This window comes from Anas platyrhynchos, chromosome 2, assembly GCF_047663525.1.
Source record: "Anas platyrhynchos isolate ZD024472 breed Pekin duck chromosome 2, IASCAAS_PekinDuck_T2T, whole genome shotgun sequence".
Lineage (NCBI taxonomy): Eukaryota > Metazoa > Chordata > Aves > Anseriformes > Anatidae > Anas > Anas platyrhynchos.
In genome coordinates this window covers 35,471,874-35,493,558 of record NC_092588.1, presented here as the reverse complement: position 1 = coordinate 35,493,558, position 21,685 = coordinate 35,471,874, and the positions used below count along the sequence as shown (strand labels likewise).

General features: G+C 34.7%; 1 protein-coding gene across 2 annotated transcripts in view; it reads left to right on the top strand.

The window, feature by feature from the left end:
• Positions 1-21,685, top strand: part of PREX2 (phosphatidylinositol-3,4,5-trisphosphate dependent Rac exchange factor 2) — a 175,572-nt gene that overhangs the window by 89,330 nt on the left and 64,557 nt on the right. For both annotated transcript variants that reach the window (XM_027452319.3, XM_013099335.5), the window contains 8 exons: positions 394-479; positions 2,532-2,668; positions 5,808-5,925; positions 6,802-6,986; positions 10,082-10,243; positions 13,130-13,352; positions 13,696-13,903; positions 19,884-20,063. In XM_027452319.3, coding sequence (XP_027308120.1) covers positions 394-479; positions 2,532-2,668; positions 5,808-5,925; positions 6,802-6,986; positions 10,082-10,243; positions 13,130-13,352; positions 13,696-13,903; positions 19,884-20,063 — 1,299 coding nt within the window. The remainder of the gene's footprint in view (positions 1-393; positions 480-2,531; positions 2,669-5,807; positions 5,926-6,801; positions 6,987-10,081; positions 10,244-13,129; positions 13,353-13,695; positions 13,904-19,883; positions 20,064-21,685) is intronic.

Here is a 21,685-nt window from a genome sequence, read left to right as displayed (position 1 = left end):
TCATGATCTATGATCCTGAGTCTCTGTGCTCTTGCCTGATAGACTGCCTACCTTCCATTGCTATTTTACAACAACTTACCTGAATTGCAGTCCCTTTGGGAGGAATTTGAAAGCTGCAGTGCTGCTTTGGTCTTAATTAGCATGCTGAAATTCCATGTGAAATAGTATTGCCTTCCTCTGGTTAGTTTTAGTATCTCCACTTGCTCTTAATTCTGATGTAAGCTGTTCAAACTATTGGGAATATGATGCTGAATCTGAAACTGTGAATTGACTAACAGTGTGAAGTTTTACACCCTGGTATAAAAAGCACACTACTTATTGCTGTTCAATTTTATGCTAAATAACAATATGCTACCTTTTGCTATGTTCATATTGGATTTTTGCTTGTACCAGGACAGTGAAGATTCCTGACTCTGCAGATGGACTGGGATTCCAAATCCGGGGCTTTGGCCCATCAGTTGTCCATGCTGTTGGGAGAGGTAAGTCATAAGAACTGTCAACACAAGTGGTCTTCATACATTTTATATCTAAATAGCCTGGCTGAGACAAATCAAAATGAGCTCCAGTGAGCAGGTAAGGTAAGTTAAGGCTGTGACTTCTTCACAGATTGAGGAATAGTTGACAGAAGCAAAATTCCTTTCTCCAGTGAATGGGTGCTGGGAATTTTTTCCTGAAAGTTTATTTGTTAGGTCTCCATGTAGTTCTGCAATGTTCTGAAAACGTTCTCCAGAGAGTCTGTTTTTCACAAACCTTTTCAGTGGTGCTGGTCACCTATTTTGTCACAGTAATTGCAGATGTCATGTCTAAATACCATTTTGTTTGTTTGTTTGGTTTGTTTTTCTGTTTTGTGACATATTATTCAAATGCTTGCCATCCCTAACTTGATAAATTCTGGGTTGCTGCACTGGCAACAAAAATAGTTCAAACATTTTTTGTTGCTGTTGCATGCTGTTAATGGTAAAGCCAGATACCACTGTATTTCAGCTATTGTGGGGCAGTTGTGTCCTTTCCCCTCCTCCTTCCGTTGTAATTGAGGAATTTAAAATGAACTGATCTGCAAAGCAGACAGATTTGAACAGAGCTTCATAACTTTTTTTTTTTCTTGGCTGTGGTGCCAGAAATTAGATTTTCGAGAGAAAGTCTAATAAACTAGACTGAGCTGATGTGATAATTATTTCTGCACCTGGATCTCAATTCAACTGCCTATCCTAATTCATTAAGCACATACTTTATTCCAATTAGCCTCAATAGTACGTACATCTTGCTTGTGTGGTTTGCTAAACCTGAAAGATTGTAGGCATATGCTTAAATACTCTGCCGAATTGGAACCTTTTTTTTTTTTTTTTTTTTTCATGAAGTACAAAAAATATTTTTTGAGAGGTATTTAGTAAGGCTTATTTCTTTTTTTAAATCCAGACATTTGTGGATTGCAATAGCTGGCAATAGAATCATAGAATCATAGAATATCCTGAGTTGGAAGGGACCCTTAAGGATCATCAAGTCCAACTCTTGACACCACACAGGTCTGCCCAAAAGTTCAGACCATGTGACTAAGCGCACAGTCCAATCTCTTCTTAAATTCAGTCAGGCTCGGTGCAGTGACCACTTCCCTGGGGAGCCTGTTCCAGTGTGCAACCACTCTCTCTGTGAAGAACCCCCTCCTGATGTCAAGCCTAAACTTCCCCTGCCTCAGCTTAACCAATAGTATCATTTCCAAAGACTTTCTTTGGCTTTAGATTTAAAATGCAACAATTGTGGTAGTTTTTATATTTTTTAAGTAACATCAACACCTGATAGTGCCTAAAATAAAGGAAACCCTTATTTTATATTGTTTAATACTGAAAAAAATATGTTGTTTGTTATTTCTTTTCAAATATGCTCACCTGGAAGTCATAACATGGCTTTCTTTTTGTCAGCCCTGCAAATTCAGTTTAAACTTTTCTAACAGTTGGCTTCTTCACCTCAGTGTTGCATTCTCTAAGCAACAGATTTTGACTTCACCAGCACCTCTGTAGCAATAGCAAGAGAGACATAAGGAGGTGAGTGTTCAGGTAGATGGTTATAGTCCAGCAGGCTGTCTTTCAGGAATAGTCTTGAATCATACTGAAAAGACCTGGAGACAGCTGGTATTTTTATAGTACCTTTTCAGTAGATAGAGGATTTTCCCAAGGTGGTTACTCTGTTGTGGAAAGAAAATGCTGAAGCATGTGTTTTATGTTGCACATACAAAATATATATATATTACTCAAGATTATTGTTATTATTGTTAAAGTTGCTTAGATCTTCTACTCTGTTATTTTTGGATATTTCAATTAAAACTGTAAGGCACTCTGTTATGAATGAAATGGAAAAAAGATGAAAACATGGATAGGATCCTCAGAAATGTCTTTGGAACTCTATTTTCTTAGAGTCCACTAACTTCAGAAGCACTCTGTGGTCAGAGGCTTTTGGGTTTTTGGACTGTAAGCTTTAAAGGAAATGGTTAGGAAAGGAAGCCTGTCAACTATGTGATTTTTATTTTTTTTTAACAGGAACAGTGGCAGCTGCAGCTGGTCTCCACCCTGGCCAATGCATAATCAAAGTGAATGGAATTAATGTCAGCAAAGAGACTCATGCAAGTGTTATTGCTCATGTCACGGCATGCAGGAAGTATAGGCGTCCAATGCAGGTACATTTAACTTGTTACTCTTGCAGATTTTTCTGACTAAATTTTTTTTTTTTTTTGGTAAAATGTTCTCTGCAACGAAAGTAAACAGTGTGGTATGTATCTCTGTCCATGCACCTGTTGCGACTGAGTGTGATAAAGGGATACAAGTGGTGAATAAAAGTGGAAGAAAGCCAGTTGAATTACAAAAGGCAAACATTCCTTGATATATTGCTGATGTTTGAGGTCTCTTTAATTTCTGCTTTAAAAAATATAGGCTTATGGCTAAGCTCTTAAAATGGTATTTTTAAAGTTTTAGTTCAAGTTTTTCTGCAGTTCTATGCAGAAAGCATTTTGAGGTATATTCTCATCATGATGGAGAGGGATTTACACAGTTCACTGCTTGCTCATCAGCATGAGAATGTAATTCAAAAAGCTGATCCTCTTCCAGAATTTTGTAACACTTCAGCACATAGAGAGCAGAGTGCACATATTTTGCCTATAAAAGTCTTCGTGTTCATTCTTTGTGTTCCCATTGCATTCCAATCTTGGAAATCAACATAAATTCAAGGGCTCAAAATTTGCCTTTTTTTAATATAAGCATCCAAGTTTTGTTATCTTTCTCACGTTAGTTTAGGAGAAAATCTAATGGCTTGCAAGATATAAATTGTATAGAAGAAAACCAAAACCAGCTGGATTATATAATGTAATCTTTCCAAGTTCCTGCAAATTTTTCATAAACTGTGAACTGGTATCATTAATTAACTGTACAGACTCTTCCAGTGCATGTTAATTGAGAAGAAGAATCCAATTAAAATCAGGAGTGAAATCCTTCCCTCATACCTACTGCATAGATATGAGATAAGAATTATAAATAAGAATTAAAACAGTTATGCAAATACTGTCTTCATGAAAATGTCTAGATTTTTTTTTGTTTTTGTTTTTAACTGCAGCATGGAGTTGATGTTGTTACATAACATATCAAGGTAGAGCTCACCTATTCTTTAAAGGAATACGGGCTCTGGTAAAGAAAGGGTACTCTATGAGCAAGTAATGCATGGAGTAAAAGATTGATTACTTTTTTTTTTTTTTTTAAATTGTACCAGGCATGTTTTCTCTCTTTTCTAAGCATGGAGTTCTCTATAGATGTAATTGAAGGATTGATTGATGTTGGCTGGCATGAATGCCTTCATATGCAAATTTACTGTTTTGGTTTTATTTTCATCAGCTTCTGTAATATCTTGGAATACATACCCGTTTTTCTTATGCAGATTATTTATTTCAGTCTAAAAAAGTAGCTAATCATGTTCAGCAAATCCCATATAACTAACCCCCAGGTTGACAAGAATCTCTTAGAAAACCTTCCTTTAGAATGTACTGCTATCAAATGGTGTGAGATAACAGTCTAGACTGATGACAGTATTCCCACTGCTGTCAGGACAGCTAAAATTTCACTTCCTATTCAGAAATGTGGGTTTTTAATTATTTGTAAGATGACTGTGGATTTCTCCTATTTTGTAAGTAATTAGCATATCGTTTAATTAACACAAATATTGCAGTCAGTCTCTCCTGTGGTTGGCAATTGCATAATTGAAAGGGGATCTTTTTCTGCGTTCTGAATATTCCACTTCTCAGTGCGAGGAGTATTCCTGTTTGCCTGGAGTACGAAGCTTCATTTCAATGTGTTGCAATTGGAATAACTTTTCAACTTCTGTTGGACAATGTCTGTATTTGTTGTCTTGTCTGGAAAAATGAAAATTGAAAGCAGATTTTGCTTTCTGATATTCCATGTAATTTCCTTGCAGTGATACTAATCATGATGTGACAGATTTATGCTTAGTGTGTCCCTCTGTAATGCATTTGGAGAATATGGTTCCAAATCATATAGCATTATATCTTATGTTAGCTTTTGAACAAGTGACTTCCAGTTGAAGTAAGTATCCCTTCTATTAGGCCATCTTAAGTTCAAATCATGAAGCAAGAGAACCCTTTCTCCCAAGCACCAAGTAATAAGACAAGGGGAAATGGCCTCAAGTTATGCCAAGGGAGGTTTAGATTGGATATTACAAGAAATTTCTTTACTGAAAGGGTTTTGTGGTATTGGAATAGGCTGCCCAGGGAAGAGGTTGAGAGGACCTCCACCATCCCTGGAGATTTTCAAGAAATGTGTTGATTTAGAACTGAGTAGCATGGTTTAGTAGTGGACTTGTCAGTACTGAGTTAAAGGCTGGACTAGATGATCTTAGAGGTCTTTTACAATCTGAATGATTTTATGATTATGATTGTGCCATTTGTTCTGCTGTAGCTGTTAGAGACGGAGTGATTAATGAAGTATCAAGCTTCTTTTGAAATGTATGAGGAAGAGAAGAACGTTCTGTAGATTTGATAGCCCTTCCAAGAGGATGTGATGGGCATATGTCTAAACAAGTGAGGGGGGAAAATGAGGTGTAAGGCTTACAGGTCGCTCCTTCATAGGCTGTATGACCAAGCTACCATTCCTGTATGCACGTGTCTGTCAGTCACATAAAATGCTGGACTTGCCTGAGATTCTGTCCTTTTAGCATCTTTTGCTAATCTGTGGGAAAATAAAGCAGATCTAATAAAATAACTATCAAAAAGACAAATTCAAGTAATGAAGGCTGTGGTGTATAATTTTTTTGCCAGTGACACATGGGTGATAGATTAGGTGGACATACTACCATGCTATAAATTAACATTCTGCAATCTTCCCGGCTTTGTGGACACATAGCAGATTTAGCAAGACAAGAACTGTTCTCTTGATTTTTTCATAATTTCTTGTCTCAAATATTTTTCAGCCTGCAGTTTGATTTGAAATGTCTTAGATTATTTTTGGCAGAGACATGAAACTGATGGATGTCATACTGCCACAGATTTCCTACTGTCTCATGATAGTATATACATTAAAAAAAAAAAAGAAAAAAAAAGGTTAAATGCTTCAGATGATTCTAGCCAAAGCCAAAATTCTCTGTAATTTTCAAAATATTATTTTGAACTCAAAGCTCAGAAGGCAGTAGATATGATATTCAGGGAATTAAAGCAACTATTATGTGATTTATGTGATTGAGAGCAGTGGGGTAAGTTGCTATCAATTGTGCTTGTAAAGATTTGTAAAGATTTTTTTTTTTTTTTTAACTTTTTTTAGCAAGATTCTATACAGTGGATTTACAACAGCATTGAAAGTGCACAGGAAGATCTTCAGAAAACAAATGCCAAGCCCTCTGGAGATGATGGAGGAGATGCCTTTGACTGCAAAGTGGAAGGTATGTGATAGCTTGTTTTGATTTTGTTGTTGTTCAGAATGTTAGTGTAAGTAGCAAGGAAAATACAGGCAGTGGCTTTATTTTCAGAGATGAAATTGCAGGCAGACAGTAAGTTGTGCTTTATGTAAAGATTTGCTTTTTTATGTATTGTAAGGAGGTAAATTTAACATGCTGTTCCCTGAAAATTATTGCATTTCTCATTTCAAGAAAAAGCTTCTGTGAACACTTCAGGAAAAATCTTTTTAATTTTCATTCATAGGATATGAAATCCTAGGAATTACCTGAATTATTTTCACCACCAGTAATCATTTAAAGTTAAATTAGATGAGTTAGTGACTACTGCATGAGAAATAACAAATCAGCTATCCTTCAGATTATTTTCAGGCAATTGACATTTAGATAAATCTGGATTCGTGTGTTTGTACAAAGATGATAATTAAAGAGGTGGTTAGCATGTGAACTGTATTTGTGTTCTCTGGGTAAATGGTGACATAGTGGTTTCATTTCTGATAATTTTCTTATGGTTTATTTAGAATTTCTCAGTTTTCATATTTTTGTTGATACTGTATTTTATCTGTCTAGATTTTAAATGAAATTGAATTAGTCCCTTTCAACAATGACTGTTTCTAAACAGAGACTGTTGTGACTTGTCTGTTCATGCTTCTTTAGCGATTTTGCATTTTAGCATTCATAAAGGCACTGGTGTTCTGATTTTAAATCACTCACCTGGTAGTTCGGTTATGGGCTGTACATGTTCAAGTAGAATGATTAGACCATTTGTATTTCTAGAATGTTTGCCTATGCCCCCCCCTTTCTTAATTCATTTTTCAGTGGCCAACCCTCCTCAACTGATCTGTATTACTTTCTTTATTCTAGAGGTGATTGACAAGTTTAATACTATGGCAATAATTGATGGGAAGAAAGATCACGTAAGCCTGACTGTTGACAATGTTCACCTGGAGTATGGAGTGGTTTACGAGTATGACAGCACAGCTGGAATAAAGTGCCATGTGTTAGAAAAAATGATTGAACCAAAGGGATTTTTCAGCTTGACTGCAAAGGTACTAAACAATCATATGTGTTAATTCTTACTTGGCTGAATACCAATGTAGCAACATCTTTCTTCTGCTTATTCTTGGGATTATATGTATTTCATTTAATATCTTGTAATTGGTCACCTTTATCCCTTTGACATTTTGAAGGATGATTGTGTACTCAGGAAGCAAAGTAAATTATGGTGTAGTAATAAATTGAGCTTCTAAACTGAACAAACATTAAAGAAATTTAGTCTTCCATTCTCCCTACCTCTCTCCCTTTTTTCTTAATCATCAAATAAAGTTGCAAAGAAAGTCAAAGATTCAATGAAATGTCAAAACTTTGTGAAGGCAGGCTGTAATTTCCAAATGTTATTTTATCTCATTAAATTGCCTGTGTAACTTTTTTTTTTTTTTTTAGTGAGAGTACTGGAAGTAGCATCATATCGTTTTTTTTTTTGTTTGTTTGTTTGTTTGTTTGTTTTTTTTTTGTGTGTGTGTATGTTTTAAAGTAAAATAAAGCTCTGTATGTATGGGAGGCAAACACTGGCAAAATCACAGATGAAGAAAAAAGCAAGTGCTACTTTAGAGTTTGAGCTTTTTTATTGGTGAATATTTCCAAATGGTAAAATCTGCTGTTGTTATGAAAGTGATCCTAAAAGTTTTTTGCATATAACTGGTGTTCTCTGGGTCAGATTGACAAATAATACATACAATACAAATAATACAGCTCCTTTTATTAAGTATTCTTTATCTTTTCATGCGCATATGGATATTAAAAATATATAAGTATGAAAAGCCATACTTTGGGGAAGTGTATTTATATCTGCAAATTTCATATTCTATTTTCTTTCCATCAGAAGTGTAAGCTAAAATACTGGTATTTTACTGAAATGACTGAAGCTACATATTTCCTTTCCCTAACTTCTCTTTGGAGCAGACCAGTTTGACAAACAAGGGAATAACTTCTTGCACCAACATGACAAGCTTTGCAAGAACTGGTCAAGTTAATGCCAAAAGTCACTGTCTTTAAAGTTGTTTATTCTTGCTCTAATTACAATTTCATATAAAACATTAGAGGTATCAATTACTGACTGCTGAAGAAATCTTTTTCCCTTGTTGTATATAGAGTAGAAGTTAAGAAAAGAAGTACTTTCAGCATATAGATTGCGGCCATAAATAATGCTGTGTCATCACCCTTAGGGTTTAGGTTGGTTAATTAATTAAAGACTACATCTCTGTATTGTTTTTTAATAATGTGACTATGTTAGAAAAGTATAGTAGTGACTATGCTATACAACAAAGGGTCCAGTGGAAAAAAACAAAAACAAAAACAAAAAACAGGACCCTTTGCTCAAAGGCAATAATAAAAACTGCAGTAATGTTTTATAGTTGTTTATAGTTGTCTGCAAATGGTTTTCAATACCCTAAACATAAACTTTTCTGCACTTTCAATAATGAATTTTCTTCTCTCCATATCCTCCTCTCTCATCTTGCTGTGTATTTATTGTTGCTTTCCATTTTTAAACATATTTATTCTGCATCATATGTAGTAGGTGAGGGAAGTAATCTTGGACTGCTTTCCTGTACTATGCAAAGCTTTACTATGTTACCATGAGAAGTAACCAAAGCTGTATTGCAAAAGTTACTAGTTTTGAATACATTTAATTTAATGGACAGATGAAAAAAATCTTGAATCGTTGAATTCATTTTCAGGTTTAATTAATAATAATTAAACCTGAAAATTTTAAGTGTAATCAATGTTACTCTGTTGTTTTAATGCCATACTAAAACGTTGTAGCAAAGAGTTAAAGGTTTTCCTCTTTTCATCCTGCTGGAGACCTGAGAAAAATTTCTCTCAGGAGCTTGTCGTGCATAGTTTGTGACTTCTTAAAAACTTGAGATTTTGCACTCCAAAATTTCTGTAGATTGTCATTTTTTTTCCTAAACTCTTCCAAATCAGTCAGGTTTGTAAGTCATATATTACATCTGCAATGATGGATAGAAGAATAATGAACTGTAGCAGAAGTGAATTGTAGATGTAATTCTCATGATGGATTAATTCTGTGTGTGTTGCTTGTTCATAGTTCTTTGCAAGCTGGTATAATATTAGTACTATGGGATTACTTTTGTCAAATTGCTGTATAGACTGACTGGCTGAAGCAGTCAGTCTGGTATCAGCTAAAAAAGACATCTCTTATATTAGGTCACTGAAGAAATTTAAGCTACTGCAGTAATGAAAATTTTTCCAGTTTTTAAGAAATACTGCTTTGAGATAGTGTAGGCACCTAAAAGAAATTACCTGCTTAAGAAAAGTTCAGTATCTCTAAAGTGCAAGCCTTTTCTATTTAGGAGCATTAATCTGGATTTTGGGTGCCTGTTATAATATTACTTTGAGTGTGCTTTTCAAACATATCTTCAGAGTTGGACACAACCAATGATAGGGATATACCATGTTACATGACACAGTGAATTTCAGTTCCTGAAATAAACATTTTACTCCAAAAAGGGATATACACTACCCTCATCTGTTTAACACACTTTTTTTTTTTTTTTTTAACTTTTTTTTTCTTCAGTTTTCTGGCATCATCATTTGCTAGTGCTATTTCTATAATAACAGGACTTATAACAGAATCATATCATAGAATGGCATGGGTTGGAAGAGACTTTAAAGACCATCTAGTTCCAACCCCCCTGCCATAGGCAGGGATGACATCCACTAGATTGGGTTGCTCCAACCTGGTCTTGTACACCTCCAGGGATCTTCAGTCTTTGCTGGCTGGTATAGCTTATTCTGTTCACTATTTCCTGTTTTATGTATAAAGAATACACAAAAGAATAACACTCGGTTTTCGTGAATGCTTTTTTTTTTTTTTTTGTCTTGCTTTTCATAATAGGTGCCAAGTGAAGGTACTTGTTATGCGTATAACTTATGCCAGGGATAAATTTAAAGAAACCATTATTGCTTCCCAGTTTGCATTAATTTTTGTGAAGCAGCATTGCCTGTAATGTTAAAAGGCAACTGATTATCTGACTGTTCAGCTTTAATTATAGGAGATGGTAAGTAAGGGATTATTTTAGTCACCTCATTTTGTAAAGTAATGATCTTGTTTTTGTTTTAGATTCTGGAAGCACTGGCAAAAAGTGATGAGCATTTTGTGCAGAACTGTAACAGCCTCAATTCCTTAAATGAAGTGATCCCCACTGAGCTTCAAAGTAAATTCAGTGTCATTTGCAGTGAGAAAATTGAGCATATCTACCGAAGAATCTCTAGTTACAAAAAGGTATGACCAACATGTCTTAAGCTTTGTGATATTTCTCTTTTAAGGGAAAAATAGGTTAAAACGGCATAGTTTGAATCATTCTTCAAAATGTTTATTGCGGTGGCAAAATATGGCTGAAAGATTAGCTATAGAGAGGTGTGAATGACCAAATTAAGTAATTGCATAAATTGTTTTTAAACTGCGCTTTCTATCATCCTTTTTTTAAACACTAGTTAAATCATATCCTTTCTCCTTTGCAGTGTTCTGTTGTAGATACAGTCAACTATGTATTTCTTTTAAATGCTTTAGACCAATACTGTGAATTTGCTGATGTTAACCAAAAATGAAGCAATAACATCAAAATTACTTTTTCCTTCTTAATTGTCTTAATTTTAAATACCAAATTGTTATCCTTTTATTCATCTTGTTTGCCCTTCAAATTGTTATGAGGTTTTCTAGCATGCCTATTAAGAGTGCTGTGAATTGTTAGATTAACTTGTGTTAATAAAACTTTATAGCACAAAATAAGCAGAAAGTTTCTGACTTTCATACATCTGAGAACTAGATTAAGGAGATAGAAATGAACAAATAAACTAAAGTATATGATTTTTAGCTACCCCCATTTCCCTATAGTTGTTTAGCTAAGCAGTCCAAAAATTAAACAAGTAATAGAGAGGTTTAGTGTAGAAGCTTCACACTGTCCTAAATGGAAAAGAGCAGACGATATTTTTTTTTTGTTCTCCAAAGGAAAAGGAGGGAAACCTGTAAGGGTAATTCAGTAAGGTGTGAAAGCCAAAAAGCTGGTTTCCAGAGGCTTCTCAGGGTGGTCTCTGCTAAGAAATGGAATAAACTCAGGAGCCGGGTCATAAAAGAAGACATTAATAGGATTCTGCTACTGCATTATTTAACATCCAGGCTTTCAGTTGTTTGCCTGACTTCCGTGTTTTCAAAACTGATTCAAAATGAATATATCATTTTGAAAGCAAATTCCTTAGTTGGAACATTAATAATAGCATATTTAGAGTTTGAGTAGCATGAAGTATTTTATACCTTTTTGTAACAAAACAAAACAAAAAAAAAAAAAAAAGGAGAGATAATAATGTACAGTCCCTTTACAGGGGGCCAAGAAGACAGTAAGTTAAATTTTATTGTGTTATTTTGGATATGAATTTGACAGCCACAGGAAAGTTTTCATTGTGCTTATGCTGTCTAGAAGCAGACATTGCTGATACAAACTGCACTTTTAAGCTTATTCGTTCAAAAATTAATAGTTTCACAGTAACAGCTTTTAATGACAATCAATAATGCGATGAATTGCAGGGATAGATAAGTTGTTTTCTTGGCAAGGTAAAGGTAACCATGGTTACTGAAGACTTTCAGAACGCCTGAGCCTGGCTTGGCTTCTGGTTTCACTGTGAAAGTTCGATTTCTATAAATAGAAACCCCATAGATTTCTGCAGTTCCTACTATTATTATTATCAGAACATTTTGCTCATAATAAACTTGGAGTCCAGTGCCATGAGTCCCAGATGTTTCTCAACACATGTATGAAAAAAAAAATTGGGCCTGACTTATGATCTGATTAAATCTTAGCCAGGCATTTGGTCTCTCTGGAGCAGGATGTGTGGGAGATTGAGATGTGAAATATGTACTGCTTGCAGAAACATTTTCATCGTTGAATGTCCTCAGTGCCCTTCTTAACTATTTGTACATTCTTCAGCCTTTCAACAATTCCATAATTGGATTTCTTCAAACCTTCCCAATCGTGTTCTAATATGAAGATTTGAATGTAATTTATCAATAAAGTGTTCATCAGACTGAAGTAATAGGACACCAAAATAAACAGATATTTAAATCCCAGCAGAAAAGTAATGTTATTACTCAGGAGACATACCTTTGTTCATCTGAAGTGTTAGCCAAAGCCTGACTAATTGAATTGGTACTGCTGTTTAGTAGAGAAGGACCCTCTACTTTGAAAATTTTTTTATGCATGAGCTATGCTCCATGAGGAAGCATCAAAGACCTATGTGATATTCTGTCTTTTCTTTGCTTCTTGCCTTGTCACTGGGCACCACTGAAAAGTGCCTGGCTCTGTGCCCTCCCTTGGAGTAAATTGATGAGATCCCCCCTGATTCTTCTCTAGGCTGAGCAGTCCCAGCTCTCTCAGCCTTTCCTCACAGCAGATTCTGCAGTCTCTTCATTATCTTTGTGGCCCTTTTCTGTACTTCTCCACTATGTCCAGGCCTTCCTTGTACTGGAAAGCCCAGAACTGGACACAGTACTTCTCAGGGCTCACCAGTGCTCACCAGCAAGGAGAAAAGGCTACATCCCTGAACCTGCTGGCAGTGCTCCTAGTGCAGCCCAGGAAACCATCGGGGTACTTCATCCTTTCTGTATATGAAATTCGTAATTTATAGCTTACAATTATGCTGTAAGACATATTGTAAGACAGTATCTGTTTCTATTATAGTTTCGAGCTAAAATTTTAGAAGTTCTTGCAAGACATTCACTTGAATATGTCTGTGACAGCAGATGTTTATAAATGTTATGTGAAGTACAGCACTGGAACATAGAGCAGTTCTAGACTTCCTCTCCAGTAACACTGTTAATATTTTATTATGTTCCCAGGAAAATAAATTCTATCTCCTTGTTACAAGGCTATTTACATTCATAAAAGGAACCGTTTACTTAAATAAATAAATAAATAAATCAACCCCTCAGAAATATAAAATGAAAAATATTTTATCTTTCCTATGTAGAGAAAGATGGAAATTATGATTTGATCTAGCCAGGATGACTGAAGTATTGTAAACTTTTGTTTTCTAGTCACATACTCAAGTTTTTACAGTTAAGTGCTGACATATCAAAAGCTGCTAATCAAAATTTTATTTTCTTTCTCACGTCTAGTTTTCAAGAGTATTAAAAAACAGAGCTTGGCCTACCTTCAAGCAAGCTAAGTCAAAGATTTCACCACTTCACAGCAGTGATTTCTGTCCGACCAATTGCCATATCAATGTGATGGAAGTGTCTTACCCTAAAACCTCAACTTCTGTTGGGAGTGCCTTTGGTGTACAGTTAGACAGCAGAAAACATTCTTCTCATGAAAAAGAAAATAAAAACACTGATCAAGGTAAGCCAGTTGAGAATAGAGGGAACTAATTCTAGTACTTCTGATACAGAATATTAAAATCTAAGTGGTTTAGGTTGATGTTTCAAATACTAAAATTAAGGACAAGCCTTTATGAAATCCTCCTGTTTTCAAGACAGATTTGTTTTGAAACATAATAAGGGCTAGTCATAATTTCACACCAACTTTTTCCTTAAATAGCTTGACTTTCATAAGCAAAATAAAATGCAAAATTAAGTTATTACATGAAGTTTCAAGCAGGAATATTTCAAATTTTATTACATTTTGCAAACTTCAAAATTTATGTTAAAAAGGTATCAATGTAACTTCTTTATATTATTCCCAGGTAAACTGAATCCCATGGTTTATGTTCAACATACCATTACTACTATGGCTGCCCCTTCAGGACAGTCTCTTGGCCAACAAGAGGGCCATGGTCTGAGGTACCTCTTAAAAGAAGAAGATTTAGAAACACAAGATGTCTATCAGAAATTGCTGTTCAAATTACAGACTGCACTGAAAGAGGTGGAAACATGTGTCTGTCAGATAGATGAGTAAGTGAATGTTACCATCTGGACTTGCCTTTAATTTTTCCATTGAAGATACAGATAAATCTTGGTATCCCTTTTTTTGTAGTATGGGATTAATATTGACTACAGACAAAATTGTGATATAGCAAAATATTTAAGCGTAGCTAATTTTATATTTTTTTCTTTGCTTTTTTTTTTTCCAGTGCACCTATTTTTTTTTCCACATTAGTTTATAGCTTTTCTATAGAATGGACTAATAATTTTGAGGTGAGAGAAATATGAGGCCCACATGTCAACTAAAATTTCACTCAGAGTGGAAACAAAGGCCAGAGGTACAAAAATAACTCCTACGTAACTCATCAGATATTGTTAAATAGTCCTGAAGATGAATTTATAGGCAAAGAATTTTTCATCCTTAGGAAGATAATTTAATAGACATTTTTCAAAACCAAATTAGCCTTAATGAAGGACTCTAGGTCTAGAGAAAGCCACTCTTGAGTGATTAGGACACTTGTCTTGAAAGTGGGACACCCAGAGTCACATCACAGTTTGTTCTAATTCAGGACAAGGATTTTAAACTTAGTCTTCCAGTTTTGCGATAAGTGAGTTGACTGCTTGGGATGAAGGAGGATAATAGGTGTTTCAGTTTTGAAAGATCCCTTATGTAAATGTCAGAAATGATTTCTTTTGAAAATATAAATTACATACATTTTTGAGTTTAAAAGTCATCTTTCATGACCTGTCATAAATTTAGACAAGTGGTACGTCATTGCCTCTCCTGTTATTTTGATGACTTTAAAACAATTTGTCCTTTCATAGTTATTTTTGAGTATTTTGTTTTATTTTATTTTATTTTATTTTATTTTAATTTTATTTTATTTTATTTCTGTAGTAGTAATGTAATAGTTACACAGTAATAAGTAAATGTAATGTATGGCTATACTTTAATAGGAATGAAAGTAAGTATACCCTGATTATTATCATTTCTTTTTAAAGAAAGAGTTACTTTCTGTGCCTTTAAGTAGTTCTGCTAACTATCATGATGAAGTCAGTTAATTAAATTTAATGTGATTTCAGTGTTTGCGTGTGCTAAGAAAATGACTGTCTACAAAGCCTGTATTGTCACTGCTCCTCAGGGAAGTCAGTAGATATATATGGAAGTTCAGTCAATATTTCAGGAAGCTCCAGCTACCAGTCCGTCACGCCTTTCCTTTCCACTCCCTTGAGCTAGTAATGTAAAAGCACATTAATTTATTAGCCTTTCCTTTGTACTCATGTATATCTACAGAAATACATGTGTCTACAGATACACATGCATATTGTGTGTACATGTATAGCATATATCTATACATATTCATTTTGTGAGTCACACAATTGTGAAAGTAAACACAGGGATTCACATTTTCTTCTTTCATAAAGTTCCAATACAGTGAACTTACAGTGAGTGGAGTGTGAATAGGGTACACAAAGTTATTTAGCAAATTTACTTTTTACTATTTATAAGATTAGTGCTCTCATGCTTTATTCCTCACAGACTTTGAGTGGACTGCTAGTGTATAATTGTTGTGGAGGAAAGCAGTTCTATACAGGCAATGGGATAGCCAAGGGACCTGCTTGAAAGTGCTGAACAGGAAAGAGGGAAGCCAGGACTATCTGGGTGTGAGCAGTTAAGCAGTACATAGTGTATTGTATCAGAACACAGTTATAGCTACTAATTAACTTCTAAGAGAACTGTTGGGATTACTAAGAACAAAAGATAGAGTATCAAGGTAGAATAATGGAATAGCTGTGGTTTGATTAGAAATATTCTTACTTCAACAGCTAAGAGCATATGCTTAAACATAATGATCTGTGAACTTCACATAGACTGTAGAACATCTGTTTTCTCTTGCAACATGGACAACAATGAAATTCATGTCTTTATTTCCTGAATTGCCTATTATAAGCAATGCTCATTCCTATAGTTTTCTCAGAAAAGGAAATAAGAACACAGTAGCGCAATTTTAAATTTAAATGATAGAAATTGGGCTACTAAATGACTATTTTGTACCTTTCATAATAGTAGCATTGAGAAACTATTGCTCCTTCATGTTACTAGATGTCTCTGCACTGTGCTGAGGTCAGCAATGGGCTGCTTCTCTACCCCCAAAATCTAGGTGTTTATTAATGTTATCTGTCCAACCTCTCCTATCTGTTACTGAAAGAAAGAGAACTAAAAAAGAAGTGTGTTTCACCTGAAGAGCAGGTCTTTAAGGGCTTGTGGATTATGGAAGAGGATATGTAAGAGACTATTGCGTACTGCTAGCATTATCTTCATAATATCCATCATGGCTCCTTGAATAAGTACTGATGGAGAGAAAAAGAGAAGTACACATAAAAAGACATTTGTTCCCTTCCCTCAGCCTCTCAAAGCTCTACTGACTTCATTCAAGTAGTTTAATATTATCACAATATTTCTTTAGTACTGTTGCCAGATGCCCACCATTAACAGGAGGTGTTATGCAGGAATCAGTGCTTCTTCCAGTTGCTCTCTTATATTGTGACTTTGTTGTGTTGTTGGTTCACATGGACCCAGCATGCTCCCACGATCCCAGGTGTTTTTTTGAAAGATGTCCATTGGGAATATACAAGATGCTTGAACATTTTCCAATGTTTCCTCATTTTCCACTCAGGAGAGGTTGCATATTTTTTTTTTGTTACTGTATGTGGATATCTATTTTTAATGCATAGACAGTCCATAATGGGTTTTAGTTTGTTTCTGACATACTTTTAGAATTGTGTTGATTTGAGTTTCATATAAGATTACTTCCACATATGAGGATTTTTTGGCAAAGTTTTAAATGTCTTGATTTAATGGAAATTTTCTTCATAGTTAAAGGGACTTTCTGGTTATTAGTTACTGCTCATACACATGCTTCTTCTCTAAGATGTGTCTAAGATAATTTTGTTTGGGGTAGCCCATCTCCAAAGAAAGTATAAAGTTCATATTCTATACTTTAAAAAAAGAAACACTTTAGAAAATAAAAGTCTATTTAAGCATGATTACATTTTTTATTTTTTATTTATTTTTTTTTAGAGACCAGGCTTGGGTTTGTGTGTTTTAGACACCCTGTACTGGGTTTCTAAAAGCACTTCATTGACCTCAGGAACTACCAGCACCAGAACTGTTATCCAGAACTGTTATCCAAAGTTCCAGCTTTCGTTCATGGTAGTTCAGGAAAAAAAGTTTCCTTAGAAATGGAGCTTGCCTGGTGGGAGAAAGTGAAAAGCTCCCTTAGGAAAAGCTCCAGCTACTTTCATCAGTCTTTTACTGAGATCTTGGCAGCAGTGACTAAACAGTCACATAAAAGAACAGGATATAATAGTCTGTCTGTGTCTTGACAAATAATTACTCAGGGGAAGATATTTTCATGAGCTGAAATTGCAATTCATTATGCTTGTTGTTTGTTTCTTACTCTTGCTTACTTTCTTGCAACAACAAAATCCACAAGAAGTTACTAGAATGTATCTACCCAATGACCATTTTGTTTTCCTAGAAATGGATGATAAGAGGAACATAAGAAAAAAGAGAAGCATATATTAATCATTCTTATCTCACCTCATCTTCTAATAGACAGTGCTATATGGTCATATTGGAATTGACCTTTTATTTTAAAGGCATGGTTAGAATGATCTGCCACGAATTTATTTAATCCCTTTTTGAACCCTTGTTGTATTTTGGTATTCAGAAAATTCTGTACTAATCAGTTTTACAAGTATCAAGAACTGACCCAAAATAAGTCTCTCTAGTGGATGCGTGGATTTAAAATCCAGTAGAATTATGTTTTTTTTTTTTTTTTTTTTTTTTGTAGATAATTTATCTACATTTTAGTTACAGTTCAGATCAGTACCTTTTCCTATATGTATTACAGAATGATAGAATATCCTGAGTTGGAAGGGACCCATAAGGATCATCAAGTCCAACTCCTGGCACCGCACAGGTCTATCCAAAAATTTAAACAATGTGACTAAGTGCACACAGTCCAATTGCTTCTTAAATTCAGACAGGCTTGGTGCAGTCTGTTCACTGGAGAGCCTGTTCCAGTGTGTGACCAAATGAATGGCTTGTATTGGAAGGGACCTCAAAGATCATTTAGTTCCAACCCCTTTGCCATGGGCAGGGATGCCACCCACTAGATCAGGGTGCCCAGGGCCTTGTCCAAACTGGCCTTGAATACCTCGAGGGACGGGGCATACACAGCTTCTCTGGGCAACATGTACCCATGCCTCACCACCCTCTGAGTGAAGAATTTCCTCCTAAGAAAGGAGATAATTTATCCTATGTAGGATAAATTGTCTCTGGTTAGCTTTTAGTAAAAGCAAGCTATACGAAAATGATGACAGACTTTGCTAGAAAGCTTTGTTTCCCATCCTTGTTTCCTTCAAGTGAATGTCAAACCCTATGTTAACATCTGTCACGTCATGATTTCAGTGAGACAGAGCCTGATATGCTGTTTGAGCTATGTGTTCATTGCTATACATTACACAAACAGCATTTTGGGTATAGTCTACCCTATTGCATTTCCAAGGTGTATGATTTCTTAATTTCTTGCCCTGACTCTGCAAGTCAGAAAACTGTGTGTTCTCAAAACTGTTGTGGTTGAACACTGTAGAAAATGTCCATGTTTGCTATGCAAAAATTCACTGCTTTGAGTCCAGAAACTGAAGCTTTCAAGAACAGCTTAGAGTCATGTTGTTTTCTGGTAGATTCTTTGTGAAAGTAGTGGAGAAAACAATAGCTTGTTACTAGTGTAAATGTAGCTGAACAAAGTTAAGAGAATTGTCATTTTGTTAGGATTAAGAATGGGTGAGTTCCCCACCTTTCATAATGGATTGTGAGAAATTAGTGTAGAGGAAGAAATTCTGAATGCTACCTTTTAATAAAAATAAAAGCAGCATTTTTATTCACAAAAATATGCATCTTCTGTAGTTTCCCTTCAGAAGTAAAAACGTGTAACAAGATTGTCTATGCATTTGGTCTGAATTTGGCAATGTTGATCATTCTGACAGCTCCTAAGTTAAAACCCTGCTACTGTGTTTAAGTACTTAACAGAAAAAAAAAAAAAAAACATAAATCAATGTCTTCTGATTTCACCAAAAAAAAAATATTACAATTTAGAAAGTAGTTTTAGCAAGAAAAATGTTGCCATACAAATACAAGTTTGAAAATGTTATTCTAACAGTGTTGGAGTGATAGAAATTAAAGCAGAAGTGTCTGTATTAGCTGTTCTGAACTTGAAAATAAAATTAGAGCATCTCATTACCAGTATGAATTAGCCATTCAAGAATATGAACCTTTTGCTTCCAATGTCTGTGAATATTCCAAATGTAGCAGTTTGTAATGTTCGCTGTTCTTGACTGGATGTCATTTTTGTGCTTTTCACATAAGCTTGTAGATTAACCATCAATTTTACTAGTGATTGTGACTTAGACGCTTTGAATGTGAGGAAATACACAGGTATGTTAGTAATGATTCTTAATACGCCATAGTAAAATAGCTTGTGATGTAGGCTGTCGTATCTGCTACAGTATTAATTAAGAAAATACATGTTTTTCACAAAGAAATATTTTCTTTGGTTTGTTTTCTTGATTTATGCTGACAAGTACGTAGTTCATTCTTAAAAACAGTTCCTTTAATATAAAATGTGACTCCAAGTATTCAAGAATAGGCTGTATTTTTTCCCCAAGTGGAATATTGCCTTCATACAGAATTGAATATTTAGCAATGCCGATGGGTTTCGTTGATTAAGCTGTGATTGAATAAATTGTTACAATTTTCAATAGCAGAATGTTCCACTTTCTTTCCTCGTTTCAAATAGATATGGACTGAATTAAGATACTCCCTTCACATATCTTAGAATAATATTTGAAGGATGTTGATGAGAAATAGCCTGTTGGTATCTCAGTTCTGAAAAATATTAATATATCTTGATTTTTTTTTTTTTTTGGTGTGTGTGTCTCACAGCCTTCTTTCTTCAATAACATATTCTCCCAAATCAGAACGTAAAACACCTGAGCCTTTAATACCAGCAGACAGTGATAATGAAAAGGGAGAAAGGAATGGGAAGAAAGTCTGTTTCAGTGTGACAGGTGATGAACAAGAAGATTCTGGTCATGATACCATCAGCAACAGGGATTCTTACAGGTAACTTTACTAATAACACTTTTGTTCATCTGTCAACCAAGTCAAGCCTGTGGGTTTGTATACTGTCAAGTGGCTATGAAGAATTTCAAAATATAATGATTCTGACATTTCTAACAGAGGAATAACTGTCATCAAGATGTGTTACAAGGTGTGTAAAATAAACTCTTTTTTGATCACAATTTAGTTATTAGATCTCAGTATCCTTTACCTTAATAGGATATCAGCCAGAGCTGTAGGGCTTTTCTTTAGATTACTCATTTCATAACATACAGAAATGGTTATGATGCTCCCCAACAATAAACCAAATATCTGCCATAGAAAGCTAGATGCCACAGCCATCGCTCTTGCTTATCTTAAGGAAAAAAAATAATAATTTTCAACATATATTCATTATCTTCTTCCACTCAATATTGTAGAATCATCCCACATCTAGAATTCATAATACATCACCTTTACTGTGAATTAAAATGCAAAGAATTTTGAAAAGGAAGGAGTAATTATAGCAAGCATAGGTCTTTATAAACACCACCTTCTGATGCTTAGAGAGAATTGGTTAATTACACTTGATATAAAATCTAAATTAAAATTTTAGCTGCAAGTAAAATAAGGCTTTATTATGTGTTCATTATCATGGTTCATTATTATGCTTGTGAAGTAGAATCTCACTAGGGTCATAGTTTTTCTACAGAACGCTGTGTTGCTGAGATCTCTGTGTTGCTCTTTCATAAGCTAATATTTGATTACTGCAGCGTAGTTGATAGGAACTCTTTGTTAGAGTAGAAATAGAAATATAGGTATTAATTTAAGCATAAATAAATGTAGAGGTAATTTGCACATCTCAAGTCCATCTCATTTTAAGGATGGGGAAACCACAAGCAAGGTACAGTTGCATCTGAAGTATTTTTAGGGGTTTCTGCATGTCCGGAATATGTCAAACTCTAGTCTCCTGCACTTGCTTGAGTGGGCAGTACCACAGTTGGCACTGAGTTTACATGTAGAGAAAAAAAAAAAAGTGAGTTAGGACATGACAGCTAATTTTTTAGAATATTTTCTTTATTCTGATAGTAGTAATTTGTAGTCTGATCTGGCTATTTAGAAATGATAAAATCTAGGATTTCATATGGAGAATAATCACAAAATCTGTGAGTTTAGAATATTTGGTAGAATGAGATTGGATTTGTTTGTTTGTTTAGGAACTACATCAGACAGTATTTAAAATTTAGAGATCCCATTATGCCATAGTAACATTATAAGAACTTGTATGCTAATCTCAACTGTTAGAATGCCCTAATTCTCTGTTGTAGGGCCTCATTCTAAACCTTGCAGTACAACACGGTAAAAATGCAAAATGATTTAGCTAAGTAGTTATGTCTAATCTGTTTCTAATTTTCATGTTTTATTTTCTCATGCTTGGCACAATCCAGTTTTAAATAACCTTCATCTTCCCTTTGGAGATTTTAATACGTGAATAGTTAGAAAACATTCTTAATATCCAGCCAGAAATTCTTAATATTCCTTGGGACTGATCACCCTCTGTTAGGAACATGCTGTTACTGATGTCTTTTCACCTATTTATTGGATCTGATTGTAATAATGCTATATTGCTTCAATTAAACATTTTA